At 36.9% G+C, this 23,450-nt stretch overlaps 1 protein-coding gene across 3 annotated transcripts; it reads left to right on the forward strand.

Moving 5' to 3' along the window:
- The first annotated feature begins 1,682 nt into the window (after positions 1–1,682).
- Positions 1,683–22,860, forward strand: fam169ab (family with sequence similarity 169 member Ab). 3 transcript variants are annotated; one of them, XM_077232793.1, is made up of 14 exons: positions 1,792–2,139; positions 7,549–7,685; positions 8,871–8,970; positions 9,088–9,173; positions 10,155–10,326; positions 14,949–15,128; positions 15,453–15,575; positions 15,798–15,892; positions 16,438–16,480; positions 16,567–16,684; positions 17,863–18,019; positions 18,266–18,430; positions 20,118–20,312; positions 20,403–22,860. In XM_077232793.1, exons 2-14 carry the CDS (start codon positions 7,551–7,553, stop codon positions 21,045–21,047), a joined length of 2,214 nt encoding a protein of 737 aa, XP_077088908.1. In that variant the 5' UTR covers positions 1,792–2,139; positions 7,549–7,550; the 3' UTR covers positions 21,048–22,860. The 3 variants fall into 3 exon arrangements, with proteins under 3 accessions (XP_077088907.1, XP_077088908.1, XP_077088909.1); XM_077232794.1 differs by having other exon boundaries at positions 20,118–20,276; XM_077232792.1 differs by having other exon boundaries at positions 1,683–2,139; positions 20,118–22,860.
- The last annotated feature ends 590 nt before the right edge of the window (positions 22,861–23,450 follow it).

Here is a 23,450-nt window from a genome sequence, read left to right on the forward strand (position 1 = left end):
AGGAGTGCAATTACAAACAAATCCAGTACCGAAACAGATTTATCAGAAAAAAGAGATGTTTGCTCTATTGGTCAGACCCCTGGCCAGCTTCAGCTCCATACCGGTGTGATGAATCCGACCTGGACCAATATTTTAATGCTACAGAACAGATCTCAATCTGAATTCTGACTTGTGATGCGGCCTGAATCATAATGATACCGTGTTTGTTCGTTGGCCAGTTTTTTTGTTCTGAGCCTGGTTTCTCCCAATGTTTCTATTCTCCATTTTGTCACCTGATGGAGTTTGGGTTCCTTGCCACTGTCGCCTCTGGCTTAGTTGGGGACAATATTCAACAATGTTATTGATCTGACTGTACTGAGGCTGTTGAATGAGAACTGAACTGAACGATGACATCACTTTTTGCAGAACTGAACTAATTTAATAATTGATGATCTTTACATCTTGAACTGAATCAACACTGACCTGACCTCAGCTAAACAACAGCCGAAATGCATAATTTTCCTCCTAAATGCATGATTTTCCTGTTATCACTGTAAAGCTGCATTGAAACATTCTGTATAAAGCGCTATATAAATAAAGGTGACTTGACTTTTGGTTTGTTTGGTGGCCTCTTTCTTGGTGTGTCATATGATTGATCCTTTGATTTGGTACGCTCTGATCTTATTTATTGCAATCTTGCGTTGGATTGCATTTAAATGGGTTTTCTCCCTTTGCTATTTTTTATAGCCTTGATGAAGTCCTGTGTCCTGAAATATTGCTGGCACAATAAAGAATTTTTATATTTTGATTCTATCATTTCTCCATTCCACAAGTTCTGCTGGTTTTGTTTTTGTGATCCATTGTTAACATAGGATGATCAATAGCTCTCGACTGAGCAGTTTGCAGTATTCCTTCTTTTAAAACATCTTTTCTAGCAAAAAATACCAATAAATAAGTTAACACAATTAAAAGAATAAGGCGTGATAATGCGTGTATGTCCTCAGCCCATCAACATCTATGCGAATTGTTAAATCATCATGCAGCTCATCTTCAAAGAATATGAATATTTGTCATACCAATAAAGTAAAACTGTCTTAAAACTGATTAATGTAGGCCTAATCTGCTTATTATAAGGGATGAATAACACTGTCATTATATGTTAATCTATACAGGACACAATTCAGCACATCCCTCTAAAATATCTGCAAGTTTACAACGGATGTGCTATTTTAGTATTATGTATGTACTATTCTAGTATTTTTTAGTTTTCAGGTTTCATTTTAATTTTAGTTTAGGTTTTTAGTAATTTTGTTATGCGGTTGTCATGTTTATCAGCTTTAATTTATTTTATGTAAGTTATAGTTTTTAGTAATTTTCGGTTAAGAATGTTTTCAATTTAGTTTTCATATGTGTCTTTTTAATCCATTTAAGCTTACGTAAACCTTAATACATGAATTACATAGGACACTAAACCTGAAATTAAAAATTGGACGTAACCCTTATTGTATTCGAAAACTTTTTACAGCCTGTTTGATCTTTTTATTTAGCCTAATTATTTTCAGCAGTTTTGTACTTCATTTAACTGTCTGGCACTTTAGAACAGAATCTCTGTTGCTCTTAAACAATTTGTTATGAAGCATACTCTGCATTCCCTCAAAGAATCAATTTCTCAATCATCTACTGTAGCTCAGCTATTTTTGTACATATTCATCAGATTTACATGACACCAGCTTTATCCTGATAGCCAATGCAAGACTATGGTCTATTTTTACACCTCCAAAAACTTATCCTCTTGCACTTATAGGCTAAGTCACATTCTACACACGAGAACCTGTGAAAGCTGACTTTTCCTTACCTAATGCACCACAATCTTTTTCTTGGAATTTTGATAGATGGGATTTTGCCTCTCAAGACACTTAAACAAATAAGACAAATATAGTGAATTTCTCAAATCTTTTACTTTTTTGTGGAGATGTTTGAGACCTCGCACACCCCGTAGAAAGCAGCTCGATGCGTGCGCGCGCAGGGCTAACCGCGTCCACGAGCTGACGCTATTAACATCAGTCGGAGGTTCCGTGAGTATATCGGCTATTGGATTAAAAAACTCGCCCGAAAGGAACATTTAAAACGCTCAAAAACCACATCGTCAGCAGGGCTAAGGTGAGTCGACAGTTTTCCTTCAGTCGCGGTCATGTGAGATAGTTTCTCGTGTATTGTTAAAACGAACTGAATTGGCACGGCCCAGTATTGGGAGATGCAGTTTATTTAGACGTTTCAGTATTAAATATAATTAGCTCTAATCTATCTTAACGGTTGTATCTTTCATAATCACTCAAGAGTGGTCGTATTTGTGACGTTATTTTGTTAAATGTTGCATTATATTCGTGGACATTTTGTGAAAATCAACGAACAAAATGTGCATGCGACTTCAGGTGAGGCGCACAAATATTGGGTAAAAGATGGGTTTGCGCACTCACGCGCTTTACGAAACTCGTATTTAGGATACTTTATGAGTTCTGAATCTGCGTGCATTTACAATAAATGGTGTCATCATTATATTAATTACGGGTATATGAACTTTATAATTCTCTCACTATCATTTAGACTTTTTTCTTGATTGTTTGGATTCTTCATGTCGCCTCTGTTTGCGTTTCAATGTAATACGATAAAACAATCTTTTAGTTTTTATTTTAATGTAGTTTTTAATGTAGGCCTAGTCATGAAGCTGTTTTTTGTTGGTCGTAGAGCAACATGATTAGACACATTTTCTGACACACCCCCCTTAGTCTGAATCGTATCCTGCACAGTGCACATTGTAAAACAAAGATGCTTCGTTTATAATTGTAATATAGGCCTATATTTTTTTTTAAAGACCATTATCGCATATTATAAGTCAATAGAGCTAAATTTGAGAGCTATAGCGATGTCCAATTCGTGAACGAATCGTAACTTTAGTTAAATTTGATTCAGTGAACCGGTTACAACACCGATCTGAACCGATCCGTCTCTTTGGTACAAACATGAGATCCGATGATGAGTGAGTTAATGAACTTGTGAAAATTAAATGACTTGACTACGAATAGCAGATGTTAACGTAGGCTGAACCATAATGGAATGCATTTATTTACAACTTAATTGTGTGACTGAATCATGGCTGCAAAAAACCTTGCACACATTTACAATAAAGCTCATCATGAAACATGAATCAGTTTTTGAACCGGTTCTTTGAAACGAACTGTTTGAAAGAACCGATTCTTTCCGATAACTGGAGTTTGTGAGGTGGTCGTAAAGCTAATCCTCCTTCCATGGAAAGAGAACATTTTGTTCTTTTTGAACAAGAGATCGAGAGAGAAGAGAGCGGTTCTGTTCAAAGATTCATGTATTTAGTTTTGCTTACCACCAGGGTATAAAAAAAAAATGACGCCACAATTTAATGTAGTTTGATTTGTTAACCAATAACTGTAAGTGCATTTACGTGTGATCAACAAATTATTTTAAATGTCTCTATAATATCTGTTAAAATTTGTTTTTGTTTTGGCTTTGAACTCTGGTCGTCTTAACTTTCATCTCCAAGTTATTGTGCAGTTTGCTTTCTAGTCATGTCCTTTTTGACCAAACCAGTTCAATCCAGCACTAGAGTTCAAACAACTCTCCCTTCCCTCAGAAACATCACATTTCTCACACACACCCTCCTTGTTTTCATGAGAACAGGATGTTTCCACCGTCTATGATATCTTTTTCAAAATATGTACAGTGGCATAGCATTTAGGAACTAGTAAAACATGTTTTGCGTCGTCTTAATAGCCTTTGACCTTAATTGTCAGCATTAGTGTTGATTAACCATGAGAAACCAGAATTTTCTTTTCGTGCTTGACAACTAATTTTATCTGACACGGTGAGTATGAAAGAAGAGGTCAATTGGCTCACATGTTATGTAAGGTTAGCTGTGGTGATCACGCACACATTCACCCACAGTGTTTACTGTCTGCTTGTGTGTTACGACCAGCCATTCCCTGTTCAGGTCAGATGACTAGGCCTCTACTATTTTTAGTATGTAAAAGAGACTGGGGCTAGTTGTCACAAATGCTATATATCAGCAACTCTAAGTTTTTATTTTTTATTTTTTTATCAACATGAGTTCCCTTCCACGTGCAGTGGCTGTAATGCACTAATAACCCCTCCTGCTGATTTTAGCTTTGGATTGATTAAGTTAATTGGCTTTACCTGCTCTGCTTGCGTGTGTGATACTACAACAGAGGCAAAAATAGATTCAAAAAGCCCTCGTGAACCAGGGCTGTGGACACAGGATTGTAAGGAGTTTCGGATCGCTGTCTTCACTCAAGAGTGGGGGTTGCTTTCATTTTGGCCAAAGCGAGAGCCCTGGTAGTTTGGAATGCTATACTCCATATGAAATGTGCTTAGTTGCAAACATAGTGTGTGTTTTAAGGAAGAGACTGATTTTCACTGGTTTTAGAGGTCTATGTGCTATTTTTTTTTATGCTTGTCAATTTGTCACACTTTGGGGGTGTTTTTTTTTAAAGAATACTTTTATTCAGCGAGGATGCATTAACTTGATCAAAAGTGAAGACATTTATGTTACAAAAGATTTCTATTTAAAAGAAACAATTTTCTTTTAGAAAAAAGAAAAGAGCACAAATTCTATTTCACTTTTTTTTTTTTTTTTTACCAACCCCAAACATCCAATAGTGCATCCTGAATTATTATGCTTAGAAATACTTCAGTTAAAATCCTGTTTGTGTACATAATGTGTGCGTGCATTAAGTTCTAGATGACAAAGCTTTCTCTGTCTGCATATAAGAGTGTTTGCCCAGTAACATTCAGTAACATTTGCCGAGCACATTCTATACACCTCGAGCAGAGAGTGCACTGGGGGCCCCAGCCGTTTATTTCCGGCCTTTCCTGTAGACAGCTGTTACGCAACATGTGGCGCTGCACAACATGCTATTGATTGGTTTTAGCTTTTGCACACATTAATGAACTTGATTTTGACCGATGCTAAACCTGCATTTAACAGTAAATCAAAAGTGAGAGCATTATTTTTTATATGATATTAGTTGGATAATGCAAATGCAAGTATATTACATTAATGGGATATTTTATCCAATTATTCCATGATTTACTCACGCTCAAGCCATCGTATATGATTTTCTTTCAGACGAACACAATCTGAGATATATTTAAAAATATCTTGCCTCTTCCAAGCTTTATAATGGGAGTGAATGGGGGGGGGTTGAGATTTTGAAGGCCAAAAAAATGCACCCATCCATCATAAAAGTAATCCATACGTCTCCAGGCGGTTAATAAAGGCCTTCTGAAGTGAACACATGCGTTTGTGTAGGAAACAAATTCATATTTAAAACTTTATTAGCTATAATAACTAGCTTCCGGCAGATGACCATACGCTTACTGCTCAGGTCGACTTGCGCCACAAGAGTAACCCCTGACGCGATGTATGACGTATAGGAGTGTCGTAAGCTTAGACGCCTCACGCGGTTTAAACAAATAGGGCTGTGCAACACTCAAGCTCCTCTTCTCTTATATTGAAATCCTCCAAAATTTCTCTTTAAAATGTCTTGTTTTGCTCTATCCTCTGCGCTTCCACATTCGTCATCACGTCATGCGGAATGGATGTCATGGGTTACCCTTCCGCCGCGAATCGCTGCATACAGCTGTCCGCCCGAAGCTAGTTATAATTTTAGTTTTAATTTAAGTTTTAAACATGGATATTTTTCTTACAAACCCATCACTTCGCTTCAGAAATCCTTTATTAACCCCCTGGAGCCATATGGATTATTTTTTATGATGGATGGATGGATGCAGTTTTTTGGGCTATAAAATCTCGCCCCCCAACCACTCCCATTATAAAGCTTGGAAGAACCAGGATTTTTTTTTAAATGAACTCCAATTGTGTTTATCTGAAAGAAGATGACACGTTTACTGGCGCAAGGGTGGGACAGCCTGTCACTCAGATGAGATCCCAGCAGTAGCAAAAAACAACGATCCAATCAGTTCCCAATGGACAAAATTAACCACCCCCCCCTCCTCCTCTCCATTTTTTCGCAACTTCTGTTTCATGCCAACTTTAACTCTTTTTGTGCATTGTCTCGCTATGATCCTTGATTTATTTGCATGAAATATAAGTTGGTTTCCCTGATAAGTGTGCAAGCCGTTCGGGCCTCAGGTCCTGTGGTGTGCGCCCCTCTGGCACATGTAAAGAGGTCATGCATTCCATTGGAAGAATGCCAGATATGATGGGGGTGTTTTGGTGCCTGGTTGGGTTTTTGTGGCTCAAGGCTGATGCATATGACTGTGTGGGTGTGCTTGTAAGGATAGATGTAATATTGATTTCTTGTGTGTGTGCACTGTGTCCTTGAAAGTCACAGCTGTAGAATCCTGACATTGTAACAAGAGAAGAACATTGTATCATAAATTCTAAGGCAAGTAAAAAAGTGGTCGATCATGGTTCTTGGTGCTCTGATGGACACCTACACTCATCCTTGGCCTTTTATGATTTTTTTCTTTTCTTTTTTTCTTAAAGCATCGAGCTTGCCTGGGTGTGTGTAAATGTGATTGGGAATTTGTGTGTGCGTGCTACTGTTCGGTCTGATTGTCAGTGTGACACAGATAGTTGTTGAGAGGGGATTTATTGAGGCCAGCTGAGGATGGACAGCAGCCAACTGTGATGTTCAGGATAGTGTCTGCACTGTTGGAACAGATACTTTGTTTATGAATGTGAGTTTTGTCTCTGCTTTGTTTGGATAAAATGTGTTGGATTTTTTTTTAGGTTTGGATATGGTCGAAAAATAGTATGTGCAGGGAATTATGAGTTAGTGTGAAAGCTGTTTGAGTGGAAGTGTTGAGTTTTAATGAAGCAAAACCTTGATTTCAGTGTCCAATTAGTAGAGATGCACACCACACTTATAAGCATATAAACATCCCCTATGACCAATGAATTATTCTGTACACAATCTGATTATATGAGAATACAATTGTATGTTGATAAGTCCATTGTCATGCTTAACTACGCTAACAAAGCTCAATGTTGACTGCAGAATTTCTGACAGACAGAATAGGGATTGCAACGTGCAGTTCCCCATTAATCTGTCTGGCTCTCATTTGGATCAATCCTACATTGTCTCATAACAAACCTTTTTCTATTCATAACTAGTAATGGCAGCTCCTATATGGCAATATAACAAAAAGCACTAATCTTTCTGTACAACCTTATGATACCATGCAGCTAATGGACCAAAGGGAGGACTAGAAGGACCTAAATATAAACAAAAATTGTATTTGAAAGAAATATATAAATATAGGGGTTTAAACCGAGATCACTTAAAAACAATTGATATTATTGTGTTATTGAGGAATTTGTATTTTTTGCTGTTTTTCATTCATCAGTATGTTCCTTTGTTTGTAGGTTGAAAGCATTTGACAGAAATGATTCATTAATGAATTCTGATCAAATTTAATATAGTAATTGATTAATAAAACAGTTGAATGACAGAGTGCTGAAGTTGTGATTTTTGTGACCTCTGACCCCTGCAGGGATGGAGTTCCCTGTTGATATGTTGGTGTCTGGGAGACATGAGGAATTGGAAAGTTCAGCCCAGAGCTACATGAACAAACTGCTTTACAGCAACCCAGATAACACACAATACCTTACCCTGCCCAGCACCAGAAAGGTAAAATATACACACACACATAGACCAGAGCTCAGATGACACTAAATATAACCCTTTTTTGCATAAAGTTATATCCAATTTTACAAGTTTTTTTTTGCCATGGCAATATAACCCCTAAAACAACTGTAATGATAGGAACTTTACAGCTCAAATAATATACAAGTTTTGTACTGAAAAAATTAAAAGTTTATTTCACCCAAAAATGAAAATTCTTTCATTAACTACTCACCCTTGTCTGGTTGTACGTCAAACCCGTAAGACTTTCGTTCATATTCGGAACACAAATGAAGATATTTTTAAATGAAATTTGAGAGCTTTCTTATCCCTCCATAGACGGCAATGTAACTGGCACTTTGACGCTTCAAGAAGTTCATAAAGAGATCGTAAAACTAATCCATATGAATTGAGACGTTTAGTCTAAATTTTCAGAAGAGACTCGATCTCTTTATATGATAAACAGATTGAATTTAGGTTTTTATTCACATATAAACATTGATCAGCGAATATAAACAGAAGCTCAACCGAACCTGCTTGACGTGCGAGAACAAGATGATGAACGAAGGGTTTAGGAATGACGAGACAAGATGATGTATGAAGGGTGAGTAGATGATGACAGAATTGTAATTTTTGGGTGAACTAAGAGCCGGGGGCTGAGAACTTTTGGAATTTGAAGAACAAGGTAAATTGGAAACATTCTGTTGCTTCCAGTACTAATTGAATTTTTTTTTTTTTTTTACAAAATAAGAAAAATCTGGATGACATCATCCTGTTTAAAAGTTGTCAAAAAAATAAAAACTTTTTTCTGAATAAAATATAATATGATTTTTGTATGATGCCTGATTTGGTTAAAATAATAAATATTTTGCTGATTCTGCAAGGTGTATTTAAACTTTTGAGCACGACTGTATGCTCTTGACATCTGGCAACTGCAAGCAGGAAAGATAGTGGAGGCTCTTTACCAATTCAAGATAGCGGAAATGACAAATTATCACTACGTTTTCACTACAAATAACCAGTGGGCCAATATTGCAACAGTTATTTTTAGTTAATCGAGAGAAGCAGATCTCGTTATCCCAACTAAAATACAATAAATCATGTAGCCCTAATTAATGTAAATGTAATTTATTTATTTATTTATTTTTTAAATGTGAAAATTCCTTTAAGAATCCTGTGCTTCTCTTTTAGATCCGTATCAGTCCTGCCAATGTTGGGTTTGTTCCTCTTTATGGAACCAACCTCAAACACAAAGTCCTAGCTCTGTTTGCTCCTGAGGACCAGTTCACAGGTAACCCATTTTCTTGCCCCTTTTACCTATGATAACATCTTGGATGGACTTATAGGATAGTCAGTTTCTTAGACTCTTATATTTCTTTTCTTCTCCCTTCGCTTATTTTTATCTTAGCTGTGGCATTGTTCTTGGCTAATCAGTGGTACACAGTGGAAGATATTCTCAGAACGTCAAATACTACAAGAGAAGGCCTTGCGAAGGTAATCTTTAATTTTTTAGAATGGTTTGGGTTTTTGATGAAATTATTCAGACACATTGTTGTACTTTGAACAGTGTCTATTTAGAAGGTTGCTTCTTTGCCGAGTCAATAAAAACAGGAATCTGGCATTTTCTTTGAGGCCTTGTTAAGGACTTGCAAATGTTCACAAGCACTCCTATGATGATCTTGTCTTTTTAGATATATATAAAATGTATTTTGGTATGTGTGTGAATGTTTAATTATGGAGTGAGAGAAGAGGAAACATTAGGGAGTGTTAGAGGAGTAAAATGTTGTGGTTTGGGCAAACGAATAATTGCAAGCAGGCAGTAGTTTGTTGCTGATCAGTGAGCCTTTGTCTCAGACTCTATGCTTTGCATACATGGGCTTGCTTTCATAATTCCTCAAAACAAGATCCTGAAATAGTTAATTAAATGTTCACAGGCACTCTTTCTCTTACTCACTCAAGAATACACAATGCACTTATCCTCTTTGGGCTTGTATTTGTTCATTCCACTGTGCTGTGTAGCGTAACACATTCCATGTGTTGTAATATCCTGTGAGACAGACTGGATCTTCTGCAGGAATGTCATCTTTATTATGTTGTTCACCTGTTGTTTTAAAGTCGGCATGAAATAAAAATTATCGATCTTATTGTGAACAAGTGTTTTATTTTCATTTATTTTTACTTGTAATTTTAATCAAAATGTCATAATCTTTCAGTGAAATGACAGACTTCACTCTGGTGACGAATGTAAGACTTCTCCAATCTTTAGTCAACTTAAACCCCTTTCTTACATGCATTCAGAAACTGATGGATAGAACCCAGCACTACAATTTTTTGTTTTTCGATAGTCACAATACAGATGAAAAGATCTGTCACTACTTCTGTTACATGTGATTTTAAGGCCTGAAAAGCCACTAGCAAACCTTATGTTCCTCAAACACCATTCATTCTCTTTTGTGTATAATTGTGTTTGGGCAGGTAAGGTCTGTGGGCGAGAGGATAGTCTTATATGTGCTGAACCGCATCATTTACCGGACGGCGGAAATGGGTTCTAACGAGGTGCCGTTCCTGTGCCACGGAGAAGACGTCTTTGCCAAAATCCTCTGGAAGAATGGAGAGGCGGTGGGCTTCTACTCTGTCAAATCTAAAGGTCAGTCCTTCTCCAAGGAGAGTCTGACAGTGCGATAGACGCATTGCTCATTCTTCCCTGCTGTGTAAATTTATATCATAAATAATCTACAGTGTCTTCATTAAAGGATGAGTGAGATATACAGGTGCTGGTCATATAATTAGAATATCATCAACAAGTTGATTATTTCAGTAATTCCATTCAAAAAGTGAAATTTGGATATTATATTCATTCATTACACACAGACTGCTATATTTCAAATGTTAATTTTCATTTAATTGTGATGATTAAAACTGAAAACTAATGAAAATCCCATATTCAGTATCTCAGAAAATTAGAATATTACTTAAGACTAATACAAAAAAAGGATTTTTAGAAATGTTGGCCAACTGAAAAGTATGAACATGAAAAGTATGAGCTTGTAAAGCACTCAATACTTAGTTGGGGCTCCTTTTGCCTGAATTACTGCAGCAATGCGGCGTGGCATGGAGTCGATCAGTCTGTGGCATTGCTCAGGTGTTATGAGAGCCCAGGTTGCTCTGATATACCCCTTTTCCACCAAGGCAGAGCTGGTGCTTGTTCGGAGCCAGAGCCTAGTTTCAAATCGGTTATTTGTTTTTCGACCACCAAAGCACCAGCTCCGAAACAGTAAAAGTGGTTCTTAAGTAGCACCAAATCATTGCTGGTCTAGAAATAAGAACCGCTTACGTCAGCGCCTGGGGGCGGGGTTACCGTGACCAACAAGACAAACACAAAACTTGTGACCGCCATTTTTTAAATAGCAGCTAATCGTGCTAATAGCAGCTCGATTGTAATCTCCGTTAATGCAAGTTACGGCGAGCTGCACGAACATGCTGGATTCGCCGTGTTTGGATACCGATGTAGGTTTGCAAAGCCATGAGCATAAATAGTAACGCAACGATCGCCATTGTTGATGGAAGGCTTGTTCGAGATGCATCGGAGCGGCATGGACTGATCGGAGCTGCGGGAGTGTTTGGAGAGCATACGACTCCTTCTGCTTTTGGATCGCTCTCGCAGTTCGAGATTCACAGTGCCGAACCATCTCGAAGAAGCCTGGTGTGTTTGTGTGTGCCGCGGTAGCGTTGCTGGGCAACATGAGATGTATGCAGTGACGTAAGATCTGGCTCTGTGATGGCTCTCTAGCCTGTGGAAAGGCAAACCAGTTCTTTGAAAGCTCGTCAGTTGAACCAACTCCGAACCGGCACTAGCTCTAGCTCTGAACCAGCACCTGGTTCTTGTTGGTGGAAAAGGGGTAATAGTGGCCTTCAGCTCTTCTGCATTGTTGGGTCTGGTGTATTGCAGCTTCCTCTTCACAATACCCCATAGCTTTTCTATAGGGTTAAGGTCAGGTGAGTTTGCTGGCCAATTAAAATTAAGAGTTTGTTTGGCACCCCAAACCATCACTGATTGTGGAAACTTTACACTGGACTTCAAGCAACGTGGATTCTGTGCCTCTCCTCTCTTCCTCCAGAATCTGGGACCTTGATTACCAAAGGAAATGCAAAATTTACTTTCATCAGAGAACATAACTTTGGACCACTCAGCAGCAGTCCAGTCCTTTTTGTCTTTAGACGCTTCTGACGCTGTCTTGTTCGAGAGTGGCTCGACACAAGGAATGCGACAGCTGAAACCCATGTCTTGCATACTTCTGTGCGTGGTGGTTCTTGAAGCACTGTCTCCAGCTGCAGTCCACTCTTTGTGAATCTCCCCCACATTTTTGAATTAGTTTTGTTTCACAATCCTCTCCAGGTTGCGGTTATCCCTCTGTGAACAGCCAGCCTCTTTAGCAATGAGCTTTTGTCAGTGCCACAAACTGATCGACTCCATGCCACGCCGCATTGCTGCAGTAATTCAGGCAAAAGGAGCCCCAACTAAGTATTGAGTGCTGTACATGCTCATACTTTTCATGTTCATACTTTTCAGTTGGCCAACATTTCTAAAAATCCTATTTTTGTATTGGTCTTAAGTAATATTCTAATTTTCGGAGATACTGAATTTGGGATTTTCATTAGTTGTCAGTTTTAATCATCACAATTAAATTAAATAACATTTGAAATATATGAGTATGTGTGTAATGAATGAATATAATATCCAAATTTCACTTTTTGAATGGAATTACTGAAATCAGGGATTAAAGTTCTCCGTCGCTACGACGGACTTCCGTTAATTGCAGCGAGTCTATGACGGATTTCCGTCAATTGCAGGGTTCCCGTCTGTCCTTAATGTCTTAAATTCACTTTGCATAATGTTAAGGCCGTAAATAGGATTTCATTTCTCAAATAGTGTGATTAATGTCTTAATTTTAGTTTGAATAGGTCTTAAATTAAGGAAAGACGAGGTGTATTCACCCTGCTGAGGGGGATGTGATAAAGCCTGTATTGGAGCGAAAGCACGTTCCTCTCTCCACTCTAAGCATTCTGTAATCACTTTGCTTATGGTCCAGTCCGGGTTTTCAATTCCCGCTCATGGAAAAACTGCTCCGTGTTCACTCAATTAATCGTAGTTTTGGAGAAGTGCATGTCAGGCTAGGCTACAGCTGGTTTGCTGCGGCCCGAATCCGAGCGCGTTTGTGCCCGGCGCCCCCCGCAGCGTTGGTCTGGTTTCACATTCAACTTGATTCTATCGAACCCTGGTGCGTTTGCGTTCATATTACGTCATCGCAAACGTGCACGGTGCATGATAGAAAACAGAACGCGGGTCAATATTGGCCGTTTTTCAATACCAAGTACGCAAACTTCGGACTTGCCAAGTTCGACTCAGGAGAACGAACTCCCGAGGACGAGAGGACGCGAGTCCGGTTATTCTGCAAATGGAACTGCTGCGTTCTTGATCGCGTCACTCAGCTCGCTCTGGCTACTCCGGTTATCTCTTTGTGTATGTTTTAGGCAACAATAAAACGAAATATATACAAAACACCTCTTTTCATTTATAAATGAACATATTATCATAAACATATTAATGGCCACACAAATGTGGTTCAGAGAACGCACATTGATTAGCTTAACTGCATATATTTCTAACAACACGAAATATAAAACACAACCCTGTTTCTTTTTGTTTTCATTTTAAAAATATGAAACGTTATTGATCATTAAAACTGACATTTAACAAACATAGACAGGGTTGTATCATTTTATTTTATTATGCATGTACACATACAGTTAGGGTTAAGAGAATGCATAGTAAAATATATAAAGAATATTTTATATATTTTAGAATATATAACATTACACAACCATGTCTCTTTTTGTTAAATGTCAGTTTTAATGATCAATAATATCCAGTATAAAAGTATGAGTAGCCTAATAGGTAGGCTATAAGAAGCTATGCAATGAGAAATAAAGCAAACAATTCAGTCAAACATTAGTCATTTCTCTAATAGGCTACAAAGTTAAAGTTAAATAGCCTAAATATATAAAGTTATGAAACTTCACTTTGCCCTCAGCCAAAACGATTTGCCATGGAACAAACTATATATTAATATAATTTAGCATTGTTTGGTCTTATAAGATAAATAAAAACATGCACTGAAAAGTTATGTAGATGGTTGAGTATTTGTCAAGCTAAGTAATTTTTTTTTCATAGATTAAAATAGCTTTTAAAATACGCAAACTGGCAATATTGAAGTGGTTTAAAACATCTCCCCTTTAAACGCTATTGGTCTCGACTATTTAAATAAAGTTAAAGGAATATGACTTGGCCTGAAAAAAATGTCAGTCAGAAGAATTTTTTTCACTTTAATCCCTGTGAAATAAATCAACTTTTTGATGATATTCTAATTATATGACCAGCACCTGTTAAACCAGGTGTTGCCTAGTTTGTAAGAAGGCAAGCTCATAAGCTTCTGAAATGTGACCTCTGACTAAAGATTTGGGCTTGTAAAGGAAGGTTGTAGATTCAAAGATTGCTAAAAAAATAAAAAAGTCATTTATTATTATTATTACCCCAAAAATTATTTGATAGACCTAGAAGTAGTGTCATATAAAATCCCATTTCTGCCACATAAGGGGAAAAAAACAAGCTTTGATTAAGTTAGCCTTATTAAATTAGGTTATTTTATCTTATGACTTTTTATCATTATGACTTTTATCTATTACTTTTTGAATTTCATCTAATAATTAGTACTTGGTATGTCATAATTTTGTCGTCATATCAATTGTTACTGTCACAATTATGATTGCCCAAATGTAGGCTTTTTATGTCATAATTATGACTTGGGATCTTAATTTCGACTTGTGTAATAATTATGACGTTCATCATTGTTTACCCTTTTATGTCATAATTCTGTATTTTTATGTCATAATTATGACATAGTATTTCAATCATTTATATTTTTTCATCCTTTTTACTTTTATTTTTGGTCATAATTTTGACTTACCAAAGCATGATTATTTTTCTTATGTAGTGGAATGGCTATAACTTTATGTGGGTAATTTTATTATTATTATTATTATTATTATTATTATCATCCAATATAAGTTTTACTGGTAGTGAAAATAAGTGTCAGTGTTCAAGATAAAGATCTAAACTTTTTTTTACTGGTATTGTAGATGGAAACCAGTAAAACATGCAGTGGTTTTGCTCCAGATGTTTCTTCCATCCGTGTTCATTCTCACCCACAGGTAGCTTGTGTAATACCTTTGTGAGCCAGTGCTACCTACTTCCGGTCATGGACTCTATATTTGTGCGGAAGGATCACCGGGGTAACGGTTATGGCTTGCAGATGTTGGAGGACTTTGTGGACTCTTTTAAAGATGATGAACTAGGCTTAAAATACCCTTTAACATTGGCAATGCAGAAGGGTGAGATATCTGCTTCACTTTCTTGTATGCCTCTTTACCAGTTTGTAGCCTTATGCTCTAGAAGGAAGGAAAAAGATTTGAATGAGGGTCACAGTGTTAAACTTTAGTAAGCAAATGACTCCACAATGTTATTGAATTGAGAACCTGTTTTGATACTTGCTCAAAGCTGTATTGACATTTTGTCTGATTATCAAATTTTGAAAATTCATTTTAAATGTGTGTATTATTTACTTTATATTGTAGAATTATAGTATGAATTAAAAAATCTATAATATGTTTACCAAGTATATAAAAAGAGTAAGTAAAAAGTATGATGTTCTCCAGTATGCAGACAGTACCTGAGCAAGTACCCAGTCGATGTGGATCTGCTGTGGGAGGTGGAAGGAGTTGGAGGGCCCTACCAGAAAGTGAAAGTGGCAAGCAAACTTGGCTCTTTCATACTGCAATGTAAGCTTTTGCACTGTCTCTGCCTTATGTCACTGACCCTCTAATAATACTTTCGGGACTCCTGGTAAAATGCTGGCATTTTTAGCTGTAGGATTTTTTTGCCAGCCTTTACCGGTATATCTCATTGCAAGTAACATCACACCATCAGCTCAATTTCACAACAACAACAGTTGATTTATAGGTTAGATATTAAGTTTATTGTTTGTGTCTATCTCCATACAGGTAACAATAGCTCATGGGCAGCAGAGGAAGGCAAAAATGGAGAGGTTGCAGTTAAAGAGGTGGAGATGACCGAGGAGAGCTGCCTGGACATCACAGTAAATTTGAAGATCCTATCCTTATACCTAGATGTTTTTTAGTTTTAATATTTTATTAAAAAGGCTAGACAACTTCTCAGAGAAGGTTTTAGCATGTCGTACCTCAGAGAATTTATATCTCTAAATGTATCCCTTTTTTTGTTGTAATTCAACTCCTTGATAAAAGACAAATGGTGTATGACTTCAAAGCACCAACTCAATGGTCCTTTCATTAATAATATTTAGGTCTTTATTACGTGTTTTGAGGATTATGATTTTTTTTAACTTTAAAAGACTATTTATCCTAACTTAAGTATTTGTCAGTTACACGTTTGAATGTTTGTGTTTAGCAACAGTATATTGCTAAGAAAAACATTCAAACTGGTGGTTTCTGGTGGATATTTTTAAACGAGTTGTTTATACAACAATATGTAGTTTATCACATTCCTACTTTGTTGTGCTTTTTCCCCCTCTGCATGTGAGATAAAAGATTTACGTGTAGATATTTAAAGAATCTGTTAACCCTTGACTTAAAAGAGTGACTTGTTTTAATTTTGGTTTTACAGGAAGATGTGGTGGTTGTCAACAAACATCTTACAGTAGCAGAAGGTCTGAATATTTGTTTTAAAACACTTTTTCCTGCTAAATTCAAGTGGGTGTTAAAACCCTTTTTTTCTTTCTTCCTCGTGCTGTAGAATTGAACGACTTGCCCGTTTCCACACGTACGCGGAGCATCGAACGCAAACAAAAGAAAAGGCCAAGGGAAGAACCAGAAGAGAGTGACGTAGAGAAACAACCTGAAAAAATTAGCAGGTCTCTAAAACCCCTCAAGATTGCAGTAATGGGGATTTACGCATGTGTGCCACTGAGATCAAATGCATGATATCACAATGCAACAGATGGGCTCTTAAAATGACCCTCTGCTATGGGTGTGATAGTAAACGGTTGATATTAAATACTGACAGTATAAAATATAGTACAAATAAAGCATATTTAATGTGGAAAAAAATCCCGTAGGCGTGCAATGTAGGAAGGAATGACCCAAATCACCCTGAAAACCACATACACGCTTTACAGTAAGGTTCAATTTGTTAACATTAATTAATACAATAGGTGTCATGAGCTAATGATGAACAATTTTTACAGCATTTATTAAGCTTGGGCAATGTTAATTTATAAATACTGGATTATTAATTATAAATTCATGTTTTTTCATTTATATTTTTCACAAAACATAACAAAAAGGAACATTATCTGAGACAAGTAATAAAATAACAAGAGTAATACAGAGAGAAATAATGATAATAATAAATCAAAATATTCTGTATATATATATATATATATATATATATATATATATATTGCTGCACCTAATATGAATGTTCACGCCTCCACAAACATGATACAATAATATACAGCCATATAATGATATAAAATCACCATATGGCTTCCGGTGATATAAAATAATATAAAATATAAATTCATGTTTGTTCATAATATACAAACTATTGCTGTATTATTTGAAATGGTAATGTATTAGTATAAATTAACATTATTTTTAGTGTTAGTTCATGATATACTACCATTCTAAATGTTGGGGTCTGTGAGATGTTTTTGAAAGTAGTCTCTTGTATTCTCACCAAGGCTGCTTTTATTTAATTAAAAAAAAGTAAAAAACAGTAATACTGTTTAGTATTATTACAATGAAAAAGTTTATTTTAATATATTTTTCAGTGTAATTTATTTCTAAGCTGAATTTCCAGCATCATTACTTATTACATCATTACAGAGTCTTCTTCATCGTCACATGATCCTTCAGAAATCAGTCTAATATGCTAATTTGCTGCTCAATTAATCTTTTATTAATGTTGAAAACTGTTGTGCAGCTTAATATTTCTGTGCCACAAAATATAATGTAAAAAATCTAGTAGGATTGGATTTTTCTTTTTTTCTTTTTTTGTGTCATTTAAAATCTGTAATTTTGTCTTCAGATTGGTTGAACCAGAAGCTGAGACAGAACCTGATGCTGTTGTACCTGAGACTAAAAAACACAGGGATGAAGAAAATGGAGAACAAGAAGAAGAAACCTCGGTGCAGGTGGAGGAGGCTGTGACCGCCGAGGCCCCTGCAACAGACACCGAAATTCTGGTGAGGGACGGGGGCTAAACACAGCGGTTGGATGTCTTATCTGGTACATTACTTCATCATTAGTTTAGTATAATATGTAAGGATGAACAAGTTTACAAGCAAAGGTTGTCAATGTAAATTATGTTTGTGGTTCATAAAACAATTGTGGAACGGTATGTTTTGTGTACCAGAGATGCAAAATTTTACACATCATTCATGTGTAAAACCCAAACCTCAGGTATTCAATTTCTCTGTCTCTCTTTAAAGGTGGCAGAAGTCAATGGAGAAATAAGTGTCAGCCAGGAAGTGGATATTGAGATGTCAGCAGACACATCAGAGGATGCACAGGCTGAGCAAGTATGCCCACTAGAGCCCGAAGCTGTCACCCAAAATGGCGCTGATGAGGAGATGGAGGTAGAGAGAGAAGCACAGGTAAGATATTTAGTTCAGGTTGAGGTCAAGGTTGAACTGTTGCATGGTTTGAGCAATCTGTATACGCAACCAAAATGCAAAGTTTGAACTTGGTAAGATGTCTCTCTTATTTTGAACTCTTTTCTATTTTAATATTTTAAAATGTAATTTATTCCTGTGATTGCAAAGCTGAATTTTTAGCATCATTACTTCAGTCTTTAGTGTCACATGATCCTTTAGAAATCATACTAAAATGCTTATTTGCTGCTCAAGATACATTACTTATTATTGTCAGTGTTAAAAGAAACCAGTTGTGCTGCTCAATATTTTTGTGGAAATGGTGATGCATTTTTTTCCGGATTCTTTGAGTTCAAAAAGTAAAAAAGAATAAAATATTTATAAAAATATTTTATAATATTGTTAGCCTTGACTTTTAATCAATTTAATGCGTCCTTGCTGAATAATAGTATTAATTTCTTTCAAAACACATCTTATTGACCTTGAACTTTTGACAACAACAGCAGATCTCAACAACAACAGGGGCCTATACCATGAAGCCGGTTTAGGTGGCTAGCCAGCTATGTTTCAGTTTAGTTTGCGTCAACCCTGGGTTTTAGGGACCATGAAAGTGGTTTGGCTTTTAGCAGTGTTCATCGCCATAGTAACTTGCGCTCCACGGCTAACCTGGTCCGGGGCAGGTTATGTTCCAGGTAAGAGGTTGCAAACCGAACTTGGACCAATCAGCTGTGAGCAAAGTGTCACATGACTGATGCGATAAAGTCACTCCACCTGTTTCTACTCCAAATTAAAGGTCACTACAGAGCAAATGATTTTTAAAGACAAAATTGTCTGGTTTTTAGTGATGCATATTTAGAATAATAAATTTGTATGATTTAGATATTATTTATGTAATTATTATACCCTTAATCACACATGTACAATTTCAGTTAATTATTATTACTCAGTTTAAATGAATACATATATAAAGGTAATATAAATTCGCTTTAGCATCAATAGATGAAGCTATAAAATGACTACATGTGAGCTTAAATGTTCAATTCTCTCTATACCTTTATCAGCTGTATAAAATAACTTCATAACTTTTACTTGCACTGATATACAGTAGCAAGACTTTTTCTTTTAGTTGTCCTCTTTCATAGAGAGCTATTTTCTTCTTGCTGTGTAAATTTGTTTAAATTCTTAATATTTTAATACTTTTATTTAATAAGTGAATTGCGTTGCTTCTCTCGCGAGAAATTAATCTCAGTTTCACTCTTTCTCAACATGTGATTGGCTGTTCGCTACTGATGTCACACTTAAACTCCTAAACTCAGGATCAAAGCCTGAGTTGACAGAGAAAGTTGATGATCAGTATCATGGTACCAACAAAGCCTGGTTGGATTGGTTTGGTTTTGTCAACTCAAAACTAATCCTGTAACCCTGAGTTTGTTCAACTACCATCATGGTACAGGCCCTAGATCTCAGTCACCGACAGTGCTGATAAACTCTTTTTATGTGGAACTGACAGTGCTGGCTAATTTTAAATGTTTAACAAAGAAAATTGTTAATATTGTCATGAGGGCAATACAAAGTATAAATCTTACTCAAGACATTTCTCAGTTTTTTTATGATTAAGAACATCAATGTTACTCCTTCATATTAGAATAGAACTAAACACATTCACTATTATCCTATTTGTTTTATGAAGGATGACATCATCAACACCCCTGAGGAGTCTGAGGAACCATCTGAAGGGGTGGAGCAGATCGACCAAGAACTAGTTACTGAGGAGAAACCGGAAGCAGAGGCAGAAGTTGCTCTTCCTGTTGAGGAGGATGGGGAAGTTGAGCAGGACCAGGATGAGGAAGTAACTCCTGCAGTTAAAGAGGAAGCAGCTTCTGCAGTTGAGGAAACTGTGGACACTCATCCACCAGCTGTTCCTGAGGCTCCAGTCCTTCAGACTGACCTGATTGAGTGTGTTTCTTCTGTTCAGGACAGTGAGGCTTCAGAAGAACTAGCTGTTCCTGAGCAAGAAGCTCCAGAGGAGGAGATGGCCACTTTTCCTAGTGCTACAGGTGAAGAAGAGGTCATTATAGAGACCAAGGGGCCAACTATGAACCAAGAAGGTGAGACAGCCTCTGATGAGCCTCTTGAGACAGAGGAAAGCCAGCCTGCCATGGAGGACTCTGAAAAAGAGGGGCCAGAGGAAGAGAACCCACCTGAGACTGGTGAAAAAGATGAACAGAAAGAAGAGGAGGACACCGTCACCACTGAAGATGATGATGAGGGGAAAAGCTCAGATGAAACTCATGATTCTTCTCCAGGGGTTCGAGTTCTCAGAGGAGGCAGGGGAAAACCAGTCCCACCAACACCCAAGCGCACATCCGGTAGACTGAGCAAACCTGTGGTCGTACAGGTGCTCGATGAGGAGTTTGATGAAGAAGAAGAAGAAGAAGAGGAGGAGGAAAAGCTCACAAGCACTGAAGAGGAGAAGGGGAGCACAGAGGAAGGTGAAGCTGCCGAACACAATTCTGAAGATGAGGAAGTGCCTCCGGTGATTAACAGGAGAGTATTGCGGAGGAAAACCAGAGTGATCCAGTCATCACCCACAAAAGCAAAAAGACGCAGTAAAAACTGAGTACATTCATTCTTCATGACACTCCAATACACTACATTCAAAAAACACAGTATGTAAGTTAGCAGCACTACTGAACTAGAAAGTGTTGATCGTCTTTTATACTTGGGTTAGGGTTTGTAACAAGTGGTGTTTACAACATCTAGGTTTTGGTTTAGGTCTTGTTGTAATACTAAAAGACAAAATTCAAACAAAAAACAGCAGAAGTTTATGTTAGTATGTTGTAAGCACAGCCCTTAATTTACAGTGCTGACTTCTAACAGTTATAACTGTGATTTTAATCACACTTTTCTTCGTATTTACCTTTTTAATTGACTTATTTACTGATCCACTGCTTAAAGCAGCCAAGCTTGCAAATTACCCATAATTTCCCAGTTATAATGTGAAGATCTTATATTAGATATGCAGTGAATTGAGTTTCACTAATATTGTTTCTGATTTTGTGATATTTCAAGTTCTTTCAAGTGTTAAACATTAAAAACCATTTAAATTTTAGTGTCTCCTCAAACAATAAGGTTTCAAGGAAACTCTTCTGCAATTTCACGTAATTACAGGTTTTTTAGTGTTTTCACAAAATGTGAATTAATGTGCATGTCCATACATACACTACTCTATAAATACTTTATTATATAACACTTAAATATGCAAGTATGTTTATACCTGGGGCAGGTGCAGGGTTGTATAAAGTTTACATGTAGGTTAATATGTTTACTGTGTGTGTGTGTGTGTGTGTGTGTGTGTGTGTGTGTGTGTGTGTGTGTATATATGAGCCCGTTCTCATCCTTTGGCGGCATATGTGACGCCATATGACAAAACGGCGAAATACTATGCACATGGCACCCTTTAGTGGCATCCTTGAATATGAGACGCAGACCCTACCCCACACCTAAACCTACCCATCACAGTGCGTGTTATATTGACGATAAAGGGTGCCATGTGCGTAGTATTTCGCCGTTTTGTCATATGGCGTCACATACGACGCCAAAGGATGAGAATGCGTTAATATATATATACACACACACACACACACACGCACGCACGCACGCACGCACACACACACACACACACACACACACACACACACACACACACACACACACACACACAAACAAACTAAGGACTGACATTAGCATCCAGGTATAAAAGGAGCGGTGGATCTTTATAATTGTGTCTTTAAATGGATAATTCATTGGATTGAAACAACTTCAGTAAATAATGACTTTTCATTTTTGGGTGAACTATCCCTTTAAGAAATGTAATCTCAAGATTTGTGTTGACGCCGTTTGAATTGTATTCGTCCTGAATTTCAATTAACTTTTTTTTTTAATTCTGAGCATCACCTTTTTAATTTCTAAAAATCTAAACCCACGTGTTATCAAATCACATATCGCATCCATATTGTGTTTAAGCTGTGAAAGAAGCTCGCACGGTTACAGTTTGAGTTTTAACACTCCATGGGTAATATGGGCGACCACATGAGGGCGCACTTGGATGCTAAAAAAAGCCATTGCTGGAGTCTTCAAGACTGTTGTTTGTCTTCACCGTTATCTCATTGTTAATAGGACGGTTGCTTGCATTTTTATATCAGGTGAAAATATGAACGAACACTAGAAATCACCATTTTATGCGTATTCTACCGAATTTTCTCTCAACTTAAAGGAGTCAAACGTCATGCTTTTTGTTGAGAGGAAGAGTCGAGTCTGAATCTTTAGTGCTTTAAACTTTATTTACTTGTTTTAGGTGTTTGAGCAATATTTTTCTGGAGTAGTTTTCTCAAACTGTGATTTTCCTGTAGTAAATAAATACCTTTCTTGTATATGTTTCTTGTCCTCATCAGTTTATTCAACCAAGTTTCTTTCACACAAATGCATAAATATTAATGCCCCTCTGTGTGAACATACTCATATGGATGAGGCGTGATTTCTATAGCTGTAGGGTGGGTGGAATGATATTTCAGTGCCAATCATTTGCTAAACAAGGTGTGTCAGAGTGCATGTTCCACCTCTTTTGTGTTTTCTAACAAAAGCCACCCAGCTGGCTTCCTCTGCCTTACCATACCTTGTTCTTCCTGCTTTTATCCATTTTAGCAAATTTTAGGCAATTTCCACATCTTTTGAATTTGGGTTTTCCATTGACTATATGCATGTAACATTGCTAATCTTAAAAGGGATATTAAGGGATATTTTGATAGTTTTTCAGAGAAATAGATGGAAACCAAACACAAAGATGTCCACCTCTTTATGCATATTTCACCTTTTGAATTTTACATGGTTTATATCTCTGCAAGTGTGTGTACCTGCATGTACGTCTGTGTGTATGTGATGTATGCGCACTAGCTTCTGTGTGTGTGTGCGAGTGTTTTATGGTCCTGGCTGATTAAGCTTGGCACTGTCAGGAGTGGGTTTG

Source organism: Siphateles boraxobius, unplaced genomic scaffold (genome assembly GCF_051911475.1).
Source record: "Siphateles boraxobius isolate OS27281-9 unplaced genomic scaffold, OSU_SipBor_1 18, whole genome shotgun sequence".
NCBI classification, from domain to species: domain Eukaryota; kingdom Metazoa; phylum Chordata; class Actinopteri; order Cypriniformes; family Leuciscidae; genus Siphateles; species Siphateles boraxobius.

What these genes read in the sequence shown, in the direction of transcription:
- fam169ab (XM_077232792.1), top strand. Translation starts at nt 7,551, where the DNA reads ATGGAGTTCCCTGTTGATATGTTGGTGTCTGGGAGACATGAGGAATTG. An exon ending in TGGCTCTTTCATACTGCAAT is followed by an intron (nt 15,576 to 15,797) that starts GTAAGCTTTTGC and finishes ATCTCCATACAG; the next exon opens with GTAACAATAGCTCATGGGCA. An exon ending in AGAGCTGCCTGGACATCACA is followed by an intron (nt 15,893 to 16,437) that starts GTAAATTTGAAG and finishes TTGGTTTTACAG; the next exon opens with GAAGATGTGGTGGTTGTCAA.